The following is an 18594-nucleotide window of genomic DNA, read 5'->3' on the forward strand; positions in this document are numbered from 1 at the left end:
GAGTAAAGTTAACCCGCTTACTCTCTTTGAACACATCTTGCGCCACATTATTCCCACCAAAAAACTGGGCGCTCCTCGCTTCCGAAGTTGTATTGTGATAATGAGCCGCACCACGCGACGGTGAATTGGAACTTCCCAGATGGAGCCAGACAATCTTGCAGTTCATCAAGTTGACGACAGATGGCAAAGTTATCGTTTTTCTGCATGATAAACAGGAATTCCCAGGCACACGTCATCAAAGGACAGGGTGTTCCCCAAAACAGCAACATGGCATATTTTTACTTACACGGTATAATATTAGGGATTTTTGCAACAATTCTCATCAGAACAGTCAATTCAACCGAGGCAGCTTATAGCAGTCTATTTAGTCCGTTGTGTCGGTTCGATTTGCCACCATTGCCGTACGCCTTGGATGATCTGGAGCCATTCATCGATGCGGCAACACTGAAAGTACATCATCAGGGCCATCACAAAAGTTACACTACCAAACTGAACGCGGTCTTGGAGGACTGGATTATAGAATGCAGCGTAAGTTATACTACATCGAGTCAGTGAAAGCCTCAAAATATGATGAACATTGGACGACATAGACAACGAAGTAAATTGCTTGAATAAGTATGAGTTTGCGTACCGTCACTTGTATGTCCTAGTAGACTTCAGTCGCCCGTGAAACGGGGATGGCAAAATGACCGCAGAGTATTTTCGCAAACCATCATTGGCACGGTTGTGAAGTGCACATACAGCAGGCATATAAATGTAAACTTCACACTACTAGGCCTACCAACTGACGCCAGTCGTCCATGGCAGCGGGTCTTTATGGCATCAGTCTTGACTCTGATGGTATCAACGACATCACACAGTACAGTCCCGTAATGGCCTGCGACCAGCACATATCCTAATAATGCCACAAGTTTCATGTTGACATTGTGAGGTCATCAATTGTGCACACATGACAGTGCAATTTTCTTGAGCATAGAAATATGGAATTTTCTATTTGAATTGATTGTGTTTGCATTGTATTGCCATTGCATTTGCATTTGCGTTAATATGAATGTGTCTTTTTGACCGCAGGTAAATTCAATCTTATATTGACCATGTTGACAATGTGTTTAATAGCAGGCCTACTGTAGGGTTTTAAAAACATTGCCACTCTCAAAAGTTGATGATGTTGTTCGGCAGGCTCTGGGAATATACGTGAGGTTAGGTGCATAAATATTCTGTCATTAGACTAATCGTACAACAAGCATCCAGATCGAACATTTCGATCGTATTCATGGAAGATTAATAGGAATACCTTACTTTACGCGAAGAGTACAATCAATACAATATTCTTAAAAGTACAATCAATACAATATTCTTTTAAGATTGATTCTTAGCTGTGAGTCTTTATACAAGATCGAGAATCACACAAGAGTCTTGTGAAGGCTTTAGATTAAAGCATTTTATTACAATTTTCGACCGGAGCAGCCTTCAAACTATAAAGAATATACGATATAGCATTTGTCGATTAAATAATTACGTACACCTTCGGGATTGACAAGTACTGTCCCTAATAGAAAGGTGTCCTGATTAGACAGATCACATTGAATAGCGGCAATCAATTTTGGGCCAAAACTAGTCTCCTCGAGGGTGTCCTTATAAGGGAGGTGACCACAGGCGAGGTTCCCATGAATATGACTTCACTTTGTCTTAATTTCTTTCATTTGTAGGAATTCAACAAAAATCTGGTACACATTCTGCAGCATATTGAAGAAGTTCCCCTTGATCATAGGAAGTCTATCATAAACAATGGCGGGGGGTATGTACAACGAAGGGACCCAAGATGGGGGTTTCAAGCTAAATATTTTGACATGTACATTTTTGATACACAAAGCGTATGTACAAAATTATAAAATGGATATACTAATACTAAACATATACTCTAGTTTCGCACGCCTGACGTCCACTATAGTAAGCCAGTGTATGTTCACATTTTGGTAGGCCCACGACGGGAGTGAGTTTCTTCAGGCCTATACTTGATTGACCAGCAGCGTCAATGGCAATATAGAAGGTCTGAAAATTATCCCATTACCGGCCTAGAAATGTGCACTCCGTAGAGATCAGGCTGGACGTTAGGAGTGAGAAACTAGAGTATATAAGTTGAAGTATGCTTGAACTCCCAACGGGTTACACTACAGGTAAATAATCTAAAGTGAATGCTAGAAGCGTAAGTGACATGTGGGACCAAAGTTTGAAGTTTTGGCGGCACTTCACCCAGCGGTCCAATTTATAACTTTTAAGGAAAGTGATGACATTTTTAATGAAATGGCCAGGGCCATTGTGCTCACCTCATGTGGAGGAAAGATGGATAAAGAGCATGGTATTGTGTCATGTAGTGTTAGGTTTGATGTAGGTCCAAGCAATTACAATTTCCCCAAAATGGCCAATTTACAGTACATTCGACCTCTGTGACCTTGAAAAGTAGGTCAAATCAAAGAAGACCCGGGTGACACATTGAATGGTTGTTAGAATTAGATCTACCTATGATATAAAATTGGTGCCAATCGGGCAAGTCATTACTAGGAATAATGGCATTTTGAAGAATTTAGGATTTGGCCCCCTCCCTGGAGGCCAAACGGCAAATCAGATCGCACCAAACTTCGGTACCTGAGATCACCTGACCAAGGGGTACATGTGTACTTAATTTGTGATCAATAGTCATTGCAGTTAAGAAACGTGCCATAGTTACGGCCTGACGGCGAATTTATGCCATTTGACCTCTGTGACCTTGACAAGAAAGTCAAATTGAAAACCTGTGTGACATATACTGTATGGTGGTTAGATGTACCCATGATATCAAATTGTTGGCAATCGGGCAAGAAGTTAAGGAATAATCACATTTTTAAGGTTTTTAGATTTTGCCCCCTGGTGGTCAAGTGGTGAATCATATTAGACCAAACTTTGGTCCCTGAGATCACCTGACTAAGGGGTAAATGTGCACCAAATTTGGTATCAATAGTCATTGCAGTTTAGAAACGTGCCATCGTTACATCCTAACGGCCAATTTACACCATTTGACCTCTGTGACCTTGAAAAGGAGGTCAAATCAAAAACCCGGAGGATATATGATGCACCTTTGCTAGAAGTACCTACCATATTTTTTTCAAAATTTCCCGACTACTATTAAGGGAGATATTGCATATTTTCACTTTTAACATTTGGCCCCCTGGTGGCCAAACCATGAAACGAATCGGACCGAAACTTGGTCTCCAAGGTGTCATTACATAAGGGTACATGTGTACCAAGTTTCAACTCAATAGCCCTAACAGTTACGAAACGTGCCCTGCTAACGGACGACGGACGACGACGACGACGACGACGACGACGGACGACGGACGCCACGGTATGGGATAAGCTCACCTCTGCTAAGAGGTGAGCTAAAAACGTCAAGGTGAATGTTTTCGTTGATTGCCTGAAAATTAACTTTAGAACAATATATATATTGCGATCAGATTAAGATGATAAGGTCAGTCAGAGCATGATATGCTAGTCTACTTGCAGGATGGATTCGATCAATCCCGCACGGTGAATGGTCTAAGAAAGAGAGTCGGGGCTTGACTGCGGACGGCTCTCTACCACTGACTGATCGAGCTCGAGTATAACCTTTTGTGCTAAAACTACATGTACCCCCCCCCCCCACCACCACCAACATTTATGAACCCCTGTTAACAATTCAGCACGTGTATTTCAGATTTGTAAACCACAACATTTACTGGGCGATCATGTCGCCCAACCCTGGCAAGAAGGAGCGGTTCCCTGAGGGAAAACTCGCAGATGACATGAATGAAGCGTTCGGAACGTATGAATCGTTCAAAGAGGAATTTACCGGAAAGGCATTGGCGCTTTTCGGATCAGGTCAGTTGTTGAATTAGCACGGTGTAATGTTGGTTGGCGAGGCATCCAATATAAGAGTCACATGAAATATACTTAGTAAGCTGCATGATGCCAGAAACTAAACAATAGGCACCACACGCTTCCCTCTTCTGTATACAGCCGGCGTGGAAGTTGAAATGCCCTTAAGAACTACTACAATCCGTCAGAATAAAATATGGCCGGATATTTTTCGAGGGGGACATTTTTTACTTCTACACTTAACCTGTATAACTCATGTCCGCCTAAAATACATTCCCCGCTTCCGACATGTGTGGTGCATAAATGAACCGCCCATCTCGCTCTTCGGAACGTCAACCAATTTATCCTGAAAATAATTTGTATTAACACCAGTCGTTTCGGAGGCACATTTCATGGAGTTTCTTAACTAACCTGTCATACATCATCCTTAAATATCCTATGCACTCAATATCAGCAATCCGATCTTCAGGCTACGTGTGGTTGTCTCGGAAATCCACTCCCAAAGGCTCAACCCTCGTCATCACGACAACAGCAAACCAGGACTCCCCCATTTCAGACGGCCTCCGACCCATACTCGTCATCGATGTCTGGGAACATGCATACTACCTCAAGCATCAAAATATCCGTCAAAAGTATGTTGCTGACTGGTGGATGGTTGTAGACTGGGTTCAGGTATCCAAGCTTGATGAATGGTGGGTTACGGAGGGCAGCAAGGACAATAAAGACAAGGAAGAGAGAAAAGCAGGGAAAAGACATGGTGAACTTTAGACTATTAGACTATTAGACTATTAGACTATTAGACTGAAAGCATTTTTTATATTTTCCTTCCACACCCATGTTTACAGGGCAGCATTCAGGAAGTCGGATGATGGGATGTGTGCGCCACTTACACCAACATTAAACATGTTTTCAAGAAATGAACATGCATGTCCAAACATGTACAATTCGAAACATGTTTGCTTGTGTTTGGCAACGTCCCCATATACATGTACCAAACTCTCTCTCGCCAAAACGACTGCATGTATATACATTGTACGTATCGAATGTATTCTGTGCGTATTTAGGAAATTGGAAATATTGAGCTTCAGTGCGAATCTTTTAATGAAGGATGTAGGGCTTGAAAAACCTACACTCCGTTTCTGTTGAACACCGAACACACAATCGGACGTCTTAACTTTGTTAATACATGCTTTATTCAACAAAACTAAGCCTGACATGTATGTCTAACATTTTGTCTACCGAAGGCGAACAGTTAAAACGCACACCCTAAGCAAAACATTTAAAAATGACTTGCATGCGGTCAAATTTATTTACAGCTTGAAAAGCAGATAAGGATAATATCCTGTCATTTTCACTAATCAGATGCGAGTGGTCTAATTTGCTATATCAAGGAACATCAACAATGTAAATTGCATATATTATACAAACAAATAAAAATAACAAGAATGCCACTGTTTTATTTATCCTCATCCCGAATCCAAAAAATACACGCCCTCCATGGTCCAGTTTTTGCACTGCGGGAAAAAAACGAGATCCGGTGGGGTGGTTATTGGTGTCAGGGGATAGGTTGCATCGTAATTGAAACATCCAGTAGTGGTTTTGTTCGGATATAGGTCTAGATTTGTACCCGATCGTCTCGCATATGGCAGCACGGAACGATGGGCAAATAAGACGATCGGTGTTGTCTGCCATGTTTGATGTAAATGTCTATATATGTATGCCAATTCGATTTCGTACACTACTCGGATTGTTACATCGTGCATGTCAAATATCCCAACTGCAAACGCTGATTCGCTCAGAGTATTTATGAACATGTGGTTTCCATATTGAACCATGCACGTACATGTGACATCATGAAACATGGCCGACATAAACACCTTGCGAACTAAAAACCAGGACACTGTTGATTAACAACCACAGCATCTTTGCAATAACTGAAAAAGGTGCACAAAAGAATACCGGACGCCAAGCTGTAGCATCTACATTGTAGGCCAGAGTCCTCTATTAAAACCTATGTACATTACGTGTACATTGTTGTGCATACGTTTTGGTAAAAAAAGTACACCTTGGACCAATCAATCTGCACAAAATTTCATATGTGTCAAGAAGAACCCTTTACCAATAGCATAATAAAGTTTTTAAAAATTCCAATACCGATTGCCTGAGAAAAAAATATTTCCGTACACCATATCCATCAAAACGTCACTGGCGCATTGATATGGCCCTGTCAAAGTACAAGTTCTAAACTGACCAGTGAGACCACATTTTCTTAAATATGTTATCAAAGCATATTTCTGTGATGGCCCGACTCTGTAGATTAAGAATCAACCATAGATTGAGAATTAATTCCACTTTGGTCCATTCCAGCCATGTATTTACCACAACTTGACATTTTGATAAGTTCTATGTGACTTTGTGGATGAATACATGTCTCTGCCCTGTATGAGTAAACTTTACAGCTGATCCCGACGAGGCATTAATCATAAGCGGGATTTCGGAGAGTAACAACTTTTGGGGCCTTTTTGGGAGGTTTTCGTGGTCACTCCAATTGGAGTATTACAAATATATAAGTTCCTAGTAGCTGCGGTCATGACATGCTTATCTACGATTCTAAATTTTAGAACTCTTATCCACAAACAATAAAGTAAATACATGCAAAGAGACAACATTTCTAGTTATAAACCTAGTGTAGACGTTTGAAATGTCCCAGGATAGAATGTCCAAGGAAAAAAAGGATTCCACTTCAGGCGTTAATCTCTGAGCTTTTAACAGTCATGGCCTCTATAGAAACATACCACAATCCTTCAGAATATAATATGCCAGACATACTTTTTCAGGGTACATTTTCTACTTCTACACCGGCAGTACTATTTTCTTTTCGAAATAAAATATAAAAAATGGCTCGAACTAGTGTCCTTGAACCGCACACACGCAGTAAAATGTAACTGCACGTTAATTACAATACGTCATTGCCGTCTAGACTTTAGTTTGACACCTCAACCGGCAGTCCAAACTGCAGCCAATTTTCTGCAGGTTGCTGGAAAGAGTGACGAATCTCCCTCTCCTCCGTCGTTATGGCACCCGCAATATCTGTACCAGTCGCACTCGGATCGACTGGTCCACTGTTCAACTCTAATCGTCTGACGAACGCTTCATCCTCAAGCATCCTCTGTGCTTCTGATTTGTTAGGCGTTTCCCGCAAGAACGCCTCCATTCCAGCTTTGACCGTGCTCATTCCCTTCCCACAGGAAATGGATATATCACGTATGGCTACGCACCTGAATGAAAAACAATTTCATCTAAAATGTACTTTTAGAATGCAATAACAAAATATAAATGCAAAACAAATTAGAATTGTCAGTTGAGTCTTGCCAGACTCTAGAGTCTACGGCTTTGGGGGGGGGGGGGTGCCATTATTGGGAACGCGAGAAATTTGCATGAAACTTGGAAGATAGCGAAGAAGAATGACACGAACGACGTGAATGCCATGTATGAAACACACGCGGTATCCTCGTGCCGTTCAATTCTTTACATGTATTGCTCAGTCTATTTCCATACGCATCTTCCACCGGGGACGATGTTGATCAAGGAATTCCCCGGGGTATCAACACCTTGCCATCTGAAGATGGCCAGCGGTACCAGGCTATGATTTTTAGCTATGATTTGTGGCGAAACAACTGATCGAATAGCGGTATAAAATAAGGGCTGATCGAATTTCAATCCCAGGCGCAGAAATATTACAATACGAGACAATCGGAAGCAAGGGAACGAACATTTTCAGAAGAATTTCCTTTATTGGTATTGCTGTAAGCGGCGAGTTCTATGCCGTTTCACATGCATACCTCTGTGTATTTTCATACGTGACATCACCCTGGAACCCAGACTGTATGTTCAGTTCGCGGACAAGGTTGAATCTAGATACCATTTACAGTGCATTCCATTATGTACGTGCATACGCCACGTCCACCTGGGACGAGAGTGTGCCGGAAAAATTTTCTGGGGAGAAGAATCCCTACTAATATAGAAGTCTCCAGCTCAAAGCCGGACACTAAATATAAGCTTAATTAGACAGACTGTGGGGACTTTATTATGAACAGAACGGGTAGATGCACATTAGTTGCAGACAACGGCGCACTGTGGAGCTCCCGTAGCTCCAGGATTGTTTGATTAAAAGAATGGAGCATCATTCGCCTTACCAGGCTGTAGATCAGGATACAACCCCATGGCTTAGCACACATGTTGCCAAAGGCTGGGCATGGTTGAAACTGTAGGATGGTGGGAAATATATATTGTTGACAGCTAAACATTTAATTCCAAAGGGCAAATTTAAAGAGCTTACCTTGCCATGTAGATGATCCCTTGTCGCTTGAAGGCCCTCGATCGCAACAGCTTCTTGATGACCTGGTTATCGGACTTCTTCAAGCACTCAATAAAAGGCTCGTTGTCAGTAAGCTGCGCGATGGCCATCTCCATCTTTCTCCAGAACGTGTGCATAGCTTGCATGGTCAGGTAAGCATTCTTAATAGCTTCTAGCCCTTTTGCAAGATATTCACCCTGCTTGGCCAGGTCATTTCGTTCCTTTTCCGTCTTCTGAAGTTTTTTCTCTTCCCTCTTCTGCTCTGCAGCAACAGTCTTCAAAGAAGACCTCGCTTCTTTTGCTTCTTCTTGTGCTTGGACATTATGGTTCCAGCTCCGAACCCAGTTGTAATAATCAGAACCGACTTGAGGTGTTTTATTGAACGCATAACGAATACACCAAAAGCCGTATTTCAGAAAGTTGATTTCTCTTGTCATGGTTCTGTAAGTTTCACCAGCCATTTCAGCCTCATTAAGGGTAGATTGAGCTATGTCATTCAGCTCATGAAGATCATCCAACTTCTCATTGGTACGATCCATCTCCTGATCCTTTTCTTCAACCTTATTACTTTCATGGACCCACTCATGTCCAGTGTTTTCCAACAGCTCCTCCGTATTTGTTATTTGATATTCCAAGTCCTTGATAATCTCCGCTGTCTTATCTTTCATCAAAGAGGCTTTGCGACCAAGGCATTCTAGGTTGATGATGGCCTGCTTCTCAAGTCCTTCTAAACAATGAGCGAAGACCGTTCTGAACGTTTCCAATATTGATCGACATGTACTGGTGAATAGATCAAGGGTAATGGTACATTTATCTGACAACGGCTTCAGCCCTGCACGCCCCAGTTTGTGGAGGTCCATTGCAAGTTTGTTGTTCCCGGACGCTAGAAGGTGAAAGTGCGTCAGGCGAACACAGCTGACAAACATTTTCAGGTTTTCCACGAAGCTTGGTACGTTGAATTCCGGGATTACCACTTCCTTGGCGATGGTTATGAGAATTGAATCCGACTGTGGGATGGCGTCGAGGCTGTACTCCTTCGTTCCAAATGAAATGGCGCAAGGATTCTGCAATGATAAATGCAGTGTGTTCTATCAGAATCTTTCAAGAACCTCTTGTGTCCGTAGTTCGAGGTCACCATAATCTCACTTTGAATGAACTTGCCACTACATACCATATCTAGCTGCTGCACCATACATTCGGAACTAGTAATGCTTATGAGTTTTGTCTCAAACAATAGCAGCTACGAAGGGGTAGGGATTCTAACCATCATGATCAGGACCTCAACTTATCCAGGACAAGACGCTCACAGACCATGATGGTCAAATGTGTTGGACAATGAAAACTACGACCAACACAGGCAAATCCATCTGAGAACAGAGAAGAAGACCAGAAGCATTCGGGATGTTTTTAAAAACTCCTGCTTTGAGGCCTTCACGTAAGAGCAGAGTCTTTCAATACTTAAATTAATCAAGTGAAAGACTCTGCACAGGCAAATCAAGGTGGATTAGGGTTGCGAACAACCCCGGGGAACATACCCATTTGGGGATATATATTTGGAAATGATTGGGAAAAGACACTTAGCCATGTTAGCTGAAATACATTTTCAAAACTGGTTGACCTTTAGTTGCCCTTGTTTTATTCTAGAAAACGCCCCCCCCCCCGCCCCCGCTCGCCCCAATCTTTTATGGACAAATCATCGAATATGGAGAAACGTTTACCGTACTTACTTGTGCATTGGAGTGCACAACAATTTTGCATGTTGAATTGTCGAAGTCCTCCAGGAACTTGTCACCCCAGATTTCACATTCGCTGCCATCTGGCCGAACTGCATCTAATACTACTTCACAGGTAATCTGGAACTCGCGCTTAACTGCCTCCACCAGTTCCTTGAATGTTCCATTAGCTAAGACGATCTCTTTCCCTCGTCTCTCAAACTCGACGCTATACGTCTTCCCCTGATCAGACATCTATAAAAGATAATTTTAAAAATATGTTATGAATGTATCTTATCGTCATAATGCAAGGCTGGTCGACTAACTGATTAAATAATTATGGCAGGTCAAAAGCAGCAATGGTTTTCTATTGTAACATTTCGCATTTTGAAAAATAGCTAGATGAAGAGATGGCTTGCGTTGATATAGGCGTACCGACGGCTATGTTCAGATGAGCGTAGGCACTATCAATTTTGCCATGACGACTAATTCATTTTTTTTTCATTCAAATTATCATGGACATTGGTTCAAGTTGATAGTAAAAATTGACAAAATAACACAAATTATTTAATACATGTATCCTACCATGATCTTTTAATAGTATACGGTACGTTGTGAAGGTCATTTTAAAATGGCCATGACTATCAAAGAAACGGGAGGGAATTATCCTCGTTAAAATGATATGCGAAGATAATTTTTCCCGTAAAAACCAACACTGACGTTTTGTTGCTTTCATGATATGTCGTCTTCATGATCATCATGGTATTTTCGTCGTGTTTCTGACGGCTCAAACATTGCCATAGCTGAAGTTTTATATAAATAACGCGAATTTGCTGAAAACTTGGCATTTTGGCCGATAGGACATGTATTGGTACATGTACATGTATATCAGTCCACACACTAGCGTTGTTGGCGTTCTTCAAATATAAGGTCAATTTAAAAAGGATTAATGAACAAACGGAGTAGGATTCAGGGGCGTAGCTTGCTTTTTAATCACGGTCAAAAACACATTTTATAGTGATCGGGGAGATCTCCCTCACCTGCCCCCCCCCCCCCCCCCGCTAGATACGCGTATGCCTTTGATCGAAAGGAGAGCATATCGAGAAGTAGAAAATCTTAGTGACTACATACTTACATTTAGGTGTTCTTTCTAAATGACCCTGACATGTAAGATGATGATTATGTTGTCTGTTCAGCATCTGCGTTGGCTTGTCTGGTCTGGTTACCACCCTTTCTGAAATGTCCAACGATCAAATGCAGTAGAGTAAGTATTGTTGACCAACAGCGCGACAGTGTTCAAAATATTCCGCCTCCCGAGACATAAACAGTAGGCCCTAACCATACCTCGGAAAGAAACGAAAATTGGCCATTCCAACTTTTGCTTCGATGGCGCAGTTGGGAATTTCCATTCCCATATTGTCATGGGGAATCCCTTTCTGTGAAACCAGTACACAGTATGCATTGCAATATCGCGTTCTGCGGACGAGGTTGGCGATCATCAGCCCATCCATCATGTGGGTCACCATAATAGAATTTTGCATATTCAGTGTTTGATTGGCCAGTGGGTCTTTGATTACCCCGTCCGAATCGAATAAGCAAGTTGAGACCAGCGTTTTCTTACCTCTATAATGAGAACAACCTCTCTATTAAATTAAGGACACTAGTTTTGGTCCCAAATTGAATTGGCTGTTTCCATTCAATCACAGCTCTTGTCAGTATCGATGATAGAGTGGTTCTACTACACATTTTACAAGTCAGAGATAAAGGCCTATATAATGACATAGATCATCTCCATTGAGGACACCGCTTGTCAGTCCAGAGAATGGTTCTACCGCACTTACATTAGGTAATGCCAATAACTGTAGCAGAGTGTGCCTTCGATGTCTATGAATAACTTGTTTGGCTTTCTAAACATGGGGACTCGCGACCGCCGTCAGATCTACCTAATGATTGTATGTACACAACAGCCATTACAGGCAAAATCAACTTCTCAAATTTAGAGGGTCGAGGGCGAAAATTAAATCCCATGAAGAACTCCCACTCGATAATTCCCACTAGAGAATTCCCAGAGGGAAGCGGACAACGTTGCATGTGTGGATCGAGACAATGCTTTAGATAACGCTGGCCTATATTCCAGGTGGCCCAGATACCAGGAAATTGATCTGCGCCGTACAGCTACCGCAGATGCTCTGGCAAAGTCAACAGCATAATGTACGTCCACTCCCACCAGCCATATTCACAGGTTGCAGCTTGGGGGGGGGGGGGGGGGTCTTTAACAGTAGAGGCGCCAGGGATGACGGAGACATTCCCTGTGGTCTATGCAATAGTCATGACAAATAGGGAAATGAAAGGAGAACTGCCGGTTTAAAAAACACGCAAGACAATTGTTTATTACATGTATAGTCAATAGCGCATTATGTGATAGGGAAATCACCTTTGGCAATTTATAAGTCGTGCCAATTCTTGATATACAAACATTTAAATGGTCAGAATATGGGATAGACATTGGCTCGAGGATACATGCAAATGTACAACATCATGAACATGCCATAGACTACACAGAACACTCTTTAGAAAAGGTTTAAGAGCTTCTGTAAAACTTTATAAATTTTTTTTGGCCAACACAATTATGTACCTCGTAGACGTGTTTTGGTAATGAGTATGAAAAACCCCAACTGGCATGACTGGTGTTTGTCATTGTGCAAAACCTCCGACTAAGGTTGTTTACTTCGCTGAAAAACCTCTACGGGGTTCAAATTTGTGTTGACTATTGCCCAGTTACTGAATAGAGTTATTTTACACGAGTGCTGCCCCCAGACAGGACAAAGCAGAAAATTCAAACGGGTTCAAACACCGTCTTCACACAGTTATCTTTCTGGAGTTACTCAGAGTGCTTCCCAGGCAGACGTAATGACACTCCAAACACTTTTTAATAGAGTTCTTTTACAAGAGTGTTACCTAAACTCTCATCTGTAACCTCCACAGAAGCAGGCACAGATGGAACCGGACCAGATGCAGATACATGTGTAACCTCAACTGATGTAGACAGTTCAAACTGCAGCCAATTGCCGGATGGCTGCTGAAACGAGTTGCGAATCTCTCTTTCCTCGGGCGTTACTGAAAGCTCGGTTTCCGTAACTCTTGGGGCTGGAGTCGGATTGACTGTTGTGAGAGGGGCCTCAAGCCTACTGACGAACTCCTTATTCTCCAGAATCGTCTTTGCCTCTTCTTTGCTTGGCATTTCACGCAAGAATTCCTCCATGTCGTTTTTGACTGCACTCATCCCCTTGCCACAGTGGATAGAGATATCTCGTATGGCTACGCACCTAAGGAAAATGACAGGATTATTATGTATGGCCTTACATGTACGTATCTATCAAAAAGGAAGACAAATTATAAATATTCATCGCATATGGTCATGCACCTCTGAAGAAAACAAACCGCACCTGTGATGTCAGTGTTTCTGCCAGAAATAAATTCAAGGGGGGGCAAAACCATAATTTTGCAGAAAATCCTGGTCAAAACAACAAATTTTGCCTGTTTTTGGACAATTTAGGGGGGGCAACTGCCCCCCTTGCCCCCCCTCTGGAGGAAACCCTGGATGTTAATAAAGCGGAATGATTAGTCCACATAGCGTATGGCCATTTCATTGATGAAATCCTTGCATTTGGCCAGATCAATTCGCGTATATGTCGACGCACCGTTGATCGTCTTAGATCGGTGAATCGTTATGTCATTTTGTCTCTCATCTCGGGGTTCTGTGAATTCAGGTCTAGCCCATACACGGTCTATTGTCGATAAACGAAGCCCGCTTGAAGCGACAAGGGCAAACATGACCAAACCTTTTTTGTTTTAGCCTAAATTCCCATTTTCTACAGTCAAATCAAAGGGTCATCAGGGCAAGTCCTGACCGACTCCCAGGAAAAACGTCCTCCAAGTGGTCGATAGAACTGTACAGGGGCAAAATAAACGTAAAAATAATGTAGCATAATAATCATAATCACTTACCTTGCCATGTAGATGATCCCTTGTCGCTTGAAGGCCCTCGATCGCAGCAGCTTCTTGATGACCTGGTTATCGGACTTCCTCAAGCACTCAATGAAAGGCTCGTTGTCAGTAAGCTGCGCGATGGCCATCTCCATCTTGGTCCAAAACGAGTGCATGGACTGCATGGTCAGGTGGGCGTTTTTAATAGCTTTGAGTCCCCTTTCAAGATAACCACCTTGTTTGGCAAGCTTACTTCCTCTTTTCTCCGCCTCTTGTAGCGCTTTTTTTAGCTGGCGCTCCTCCTCTGCAGCCACTTTTCTATCATGAGTAGCTTGGTAAGAACTTCGCTCTGCCTGAACTTTACATTTCCAACTATCAGCCCATTTTCCATAACCTGTATCGTTAGGAGGCGTTTCACCGTTCGAAAACCAGTAACGCAGATTCCAAAAGCCTCGTATTACAAAGTTCACTTCGTCATTCAAGGTTCTGTATTTTTCGTTAGCTTTCTTGGCTTTCTCAATCACCTCTTCAGTATGAGCGTGCATCTCTTTTACGACCTCCAATTGGCCTTTGGTGGTCTCAATGTGCCTGCCTTGTCTTTCAACTTGTTCATTCTCATCAACCCATTTTGTTGATGTCCCTTCCAGCAGTTTTTCTGTCTTTACCATCTGGTCTTCTAAGTCCTTGACAATTTCAGCAGACTTGTCTTTCATCAGCGAGGCTTTTTTCACAAGACAGACGAGGTTTATGACGGCTTGCGCCTCAAGACGGTCTAGGCAGTGCGCAAAAACTGTCCTGAACGTATCCAAAATATCTCGGCAGGTACACACGAACAGGTCCAGCGTGATAGCGCATTTATCTGACAATGGTTTCAGCCCAGATCGACCGAGCCTGTCAATTTCGACCGCAAGGCGACAATTTCCGGAGGCCAGAAGATGTAGATGGGTCAGTCGAACACAGCTGACGAACATCATCAGGTTCCTGACGAAGTTCGGGACGTTGAATTCTGGTATGACCACTTCTTTGGCGATTGCAACGAGGACGGTATCTGATAGCGGAATGCTGTCGAGACGGTATTCCTTGGCACCAAATGATATGGCGCAAGGATTCTGAAATGACATGAACATAGCAAGTTTAGTTCAATGTTAAGGGGAACGGTTTCACGCGGTGACATTCAATTTGATTTTCGCGTCACTCGTAAAGATCATTTTAAATAATTGTAAGAGGACTTGGGGGAATATTTTAAAAATTTGTCGATAAGATACGCTTTCATACCCTACTTTGTATTTCGTCGTTCGTTACTCCTCGTTGGGGCTGCCAAGAAATCATTTTCACGTGCGCCACGCGTTGACAAAACGGAAGAAAATGTGATTCTCGCCTTAGCAAAATCATTTACCTGTGGATTTGAATACACAACAATCGTGCTTGCTTTGTTGTCGACGTCCTCAAGGAACCTGTCTCCCCATATTTCTATTTCGTTGCCATCATTTGTAACTGCCTCCAAAACTACATCTCCCGTTATCGCGAACTCTTGTTTGATGGCTGCAACAAGTTCACTGAAGACCCTTCTAGAAGAGATCTCCTTCCCACGCCGCTCAAACTCCACACTATACGTTACACCTTGATCAGACATCTGGAAGCCAAAAAAATTAAGAACTCGGCTATCTGAGTGCGGTCTTTTACGATGGCTTGGAAATACCATGCATCAAAACTTTCTCGTTTATATATATATATATATATTTTCATTCAGCTTTCTCGTTTTTCGTTTTAGTCGGGAAAACGGAACTAAAAGTTCAAAAACCTTTAAAAATCTGCAGAAGTAAAATAGTGTATCTTTTTCATGCGATTCAATTCATGAAATTTATTTAACCTCATTTCCGTGTAAACAATGTACAGATAGTCGCCCTGATTTCGAGGTAATTGAAGTGGTCTGTATTCGAAAGACCTGGAAGTTGAACCGGGAAGTTGATTATGCCTATATAATACCCGACCGTATGTATGCCAGTGCTAAATGTAGGTTGTGACATTGTCGAACACTGCGAATCTGCATCCGAGCAAATCGTAATAAATAGATTGATGCAATATGTTTTCAACACAACAAGCAACGCTCCTAAAATTTATTAGTGAAAACGACTAATATTGTAGTTTTTAGTACCAACTGAGATATTCTTTCAAAAAGTAATGAAACTAACCATTAATTAGTTGTTCCGGTTGAAAAAAGGAATAAAATTATCAACTTAAAATGGTGAAGAATTAGGCTATTACTATTTCGATAGTTCAAATAGCTGAATTCACAGCGGTGCAGTAGGAACCACCAGAGTATAAAAAAAAACTAAACTTGCCATTTTACTAAGTAATTTTAAGAGTGAATGGTCATGATGAGGTACTTTATCATTTTTACAGCCCACCAAAGACTTCCGGGGAAAAACCAGCGAAAAGTAAATTTAAAGGAAGGGGGGGGGTATTGCCATAAAAAATAACTAAAAGTCTCGCAGTGTTGTTTCCATTTCCCAGCTCTTTCCGATCGTGCCTTTGTAAACACTAACAATTGGCAGTGGACGCAGCAAAAGTCACCAGTTAGGCTACTTGGCCGCGGTTAATCTGAGGATATGGGAACATTGCGATGAAAACGTGTAAGAACGAAAATTGGCACTGGGATGATGTAGGGGAACAGCTCGGAGATAGAGAAATACACCTCGGGCCTGCCACTGAATCGTGAACGAAAAATAAGACAGTGCCATGCCGTAATGATAATACATAGTACATGTATATAGGCCTACAACGGTGCCTTGAAATAACACCAAGAAATAATCGGGACTGCCTTTTAGACTAGAGCCAGACATTTCAAGCCCCTGACTCTGTGTATTTAAAATATGCAGTCGGGGGCTTGAATTTCGGTTTTGCTGGTATCGCATGATATCGGAATCTAAAGAAAACAAAAATAATGAGTTGCCCGGTTGTTCAAAATGCGTTTTGTCATTGACGCTGGTAACTTCATTGGCGATAAGTCTGTCCTTAATAGAGAGAAGTGTCCTGATCAGAGAGGTAAAACTTAATGAAAACGACCACTTTGCGACCAAAACTAGTGTCCTTTATAGAGAGGATGTCTTAATAGAGAGATGTCCACTAGGGGAGGTTCCACTCTACTTGATATGGCGATATCTCCTTTAGTTGCAAGTTAACGCCAGTGTTTAAAAAAAGGCTTGTTTTGATCAAGCAGGCCCTGACATCAATAAAGAACATATAGAGATTCAGAGCCCAAATCCCTTAAAGTGAACAAAGATGGAAAAAATGTCAGTCTTACCTCACTTGGATGACACCCTATGCTTGTGTTACGTTTTACTTCGATCCACGTTCTCGATAACTCTCTCTCTCTCTCGCAGGCAAAATAATGTTTTGGGTTATCTCGTTAACGTTTCAACATGGAATGAAAATTGAGTTGGCCAATGAAAACAATCCCAGCCACAGAGCACTTGACTGGAGAATTTTATCTGGGGAAACCCGGCCATCTTCATGACATTGTGTTTTTTTCCATTTTCATATATACATGTACAAAAATGTATATAATATTCATGATAGAGAGGTGTCAACAAGGGGAGGTGCCACTCTACTTGTAACTAAAGGAGATAACGCCATATCAAGCTAGCGTTTAAAAAAAACCTGTTTTGATCAAGCAGGCCCTGACATCAATAAAGAACATATACAGATTCAGAGCCCAAATCCCTTAAAGTGAACAAAGATGGAAAAAATGTCAGTCTTACCTCACTTGGATGACACCCTATGCTTGTGTTACGTTTTACTTCGATCCACGTTCTCGATAACTCTCTCTCTCTCGCAGGCAAAATAATGTTTTGGGTTATCTCGTTAACCTTTCAACATGGAATGAAAAATGAGTTGGCCAATGAAAACAATCCCAGCCACAGAGCACTTGACTGGAGAATTTTATCTGGGGAAACCCGGCCATTTTCATGTGTTTTTTTCCATTTTCATATACACATGTAATTGCAAGTAACATTGAATTGGCATTTCTTCAGTATGGGCCGTGAAAACCGCAAAAAAGCGGTCGTGCCTCAAATAGACGTCTTCACATGTTTTTGTGAAAGAGGACGTCGGAGAACGCGGTCGTATAAAAAAACAGACGTTGGGTGGCGCTCGCGCAAACTTCCCTCACATGTTTTTGTGAAAGAGGACGTCGAAGAACGCGGTCGTATAAAAAAACAGACGTTGGGTGGCGGTCGAGACGGGTCATCCTATTTAGCGTCCAGTTGCGACCAGTGGCGTCCAACGCGAAATAATAGGGTGTATATGGTTAAAAATGTTTTCAAGCTCCTAAAACACTTTCAATATACAAGACTTAGAAGTTTGGTGGAGTTTGCAAACCTAGTTTTTGAATAATTATCACCAGAAAACGATCTTAGTATGCGTCCAGCAAAAGTACTGGACGCCATGTTTGTTTTAGCTGCCGTTCCTTGGGTTTATAGAAAAACCGAATCGGGATCTGGCATCAGGTTGGCATACTCTAGGCCTCCTTAACACTGGTAGCGCTCCTTAGTCAAGAAATGGCCATTTCGGACAAAAATTTAACAAGGTTTACGAGCCCCATTAACATTTGAGTTGTTTAGATGGGCCATTACTTCTAGGCCTTTT

The 18594-nt window shown here is 42.0% G+C and overlaps 2 protein-coding genes across 6 annotated transcripts; one reads left to right on the forward strand and one right to left on the reverse strand.

Annotated features, from left to right (window-relative positions):
* The first annotated feature begins 109 nt into the window (after positions 1 to 109).
* LOC135499882 (superoxide dismutase [Mn/Fe]-like) lies at positions 110 to 5358 on the forward strand. Its single transcript, XM_064790907.1, has 4 exons — positions 110 to 528; positions 1710 to 1798; positions 3731 to 3894; positions 4361 to 5358. Exons 1-4 carry the CDS (start codon positions 181 to 183, stop codon positions 4657 to 4659), a joined length of 900 nt encoding a protein of 299 aa, XP_064646977.1. The 5' UTR covers positions 110 to 180; the 3' UTR covers positions 4660 to 5358.
* Positions 5067 to 17385, reverse strand: LOC135499876 (uncharacterized). Of its 5 annotated transcripts, none has more exons than XM_064790897.1 (5): positions 17252 to 17373; positions 11096 to 11194; positions 9976 to 10215; positions 8231 to 9312; positions 5067 to 7169 (listed from the first exon to the last, which is right to left on the reverse strand). In XM_064790897.1, exons 3-5 carry the CDS (start codon positions 10213 to 10215, stop codon positions 6875 to 6877), a joined length of 1617 nt encoding a protein of 538 aa, XP_064646967.1. In that variant the 5' UTR covers positions 11096 to 11194; positions 17252 to 17373; the 3' UTR covers positions 5067 to 6874. The 5 variants fall into 5 exon arrangements, with proteins under 5 accessions (XP_064646967.1, XP_064646969.1, XP_064646968.1 ...); XM_064790899.1 differs by lacking the exon at positions 17252 to 17373 and adding an exon at positions 11802 to 11821; XM_064790898.1 differs by lacking the exon at positions 17252 to 17373 and adding an exon at positions 11305 to 11382.
* Positions 17386 to 18594: the final 1209 nt, after the last annotated feature.

This window comes from Lineus longissimus, chromosome 15 (assembly GCF_910592395.1).
Source record: "Lineus longissimus chromosome 15, tnLinLong1.2, whole genome shotgun sequence".
NCBI lineage: Eukaryota > Metazoa > Nemertea > Pilidiophora > Heteronemertea > Lineidae > Lineus > Lineus longissimus.

Bases quoted from the DNA above. Each gene is read 5' to 3' on its own strand.
- LOC135499876 (XM_064790895.1), bottom strand. From the start codon at position 15,580: ATGTCTGATCAAGGTGTAACGTATAGTGTGGAGTTTGAGCGGCGTGGG. The intron at 15,057-15,343 runs GTAAATGATTTT...ATGTCATTTCAG, and splicing joins TTGTGTATTCAAATCCACAG to AATCCTTGCGCCATATCATT. The intron at 13,287-13,968 runs GTAAGTGATTAT...CATTTTCCTTAG, and splicing joins GGGATCATCTACATGGCAAG to GTGCGTAGCCATACGAGATA.
- LOC135499882 (XM_064790907.1), top strand. From the start codon at position 181: ATGGCAAAGTTATCGTTTTTCTGCATGATAAACAGGAATTCCCAGGCA. The intron at 529-1,709 runs GTAAGTTATACT...TTTCATTTGTAG, and splicing joins ACTGGATTATAGAATGCAGC to GAATTCAACAAAAATCTGGT. The intron at 1,799-3,730 runs GTATGTACAACG...CGTGTATTTCAG, and splicing joins ATCATAAACAATGGCGGGGG to ATTTGTAAACCACAACATTT.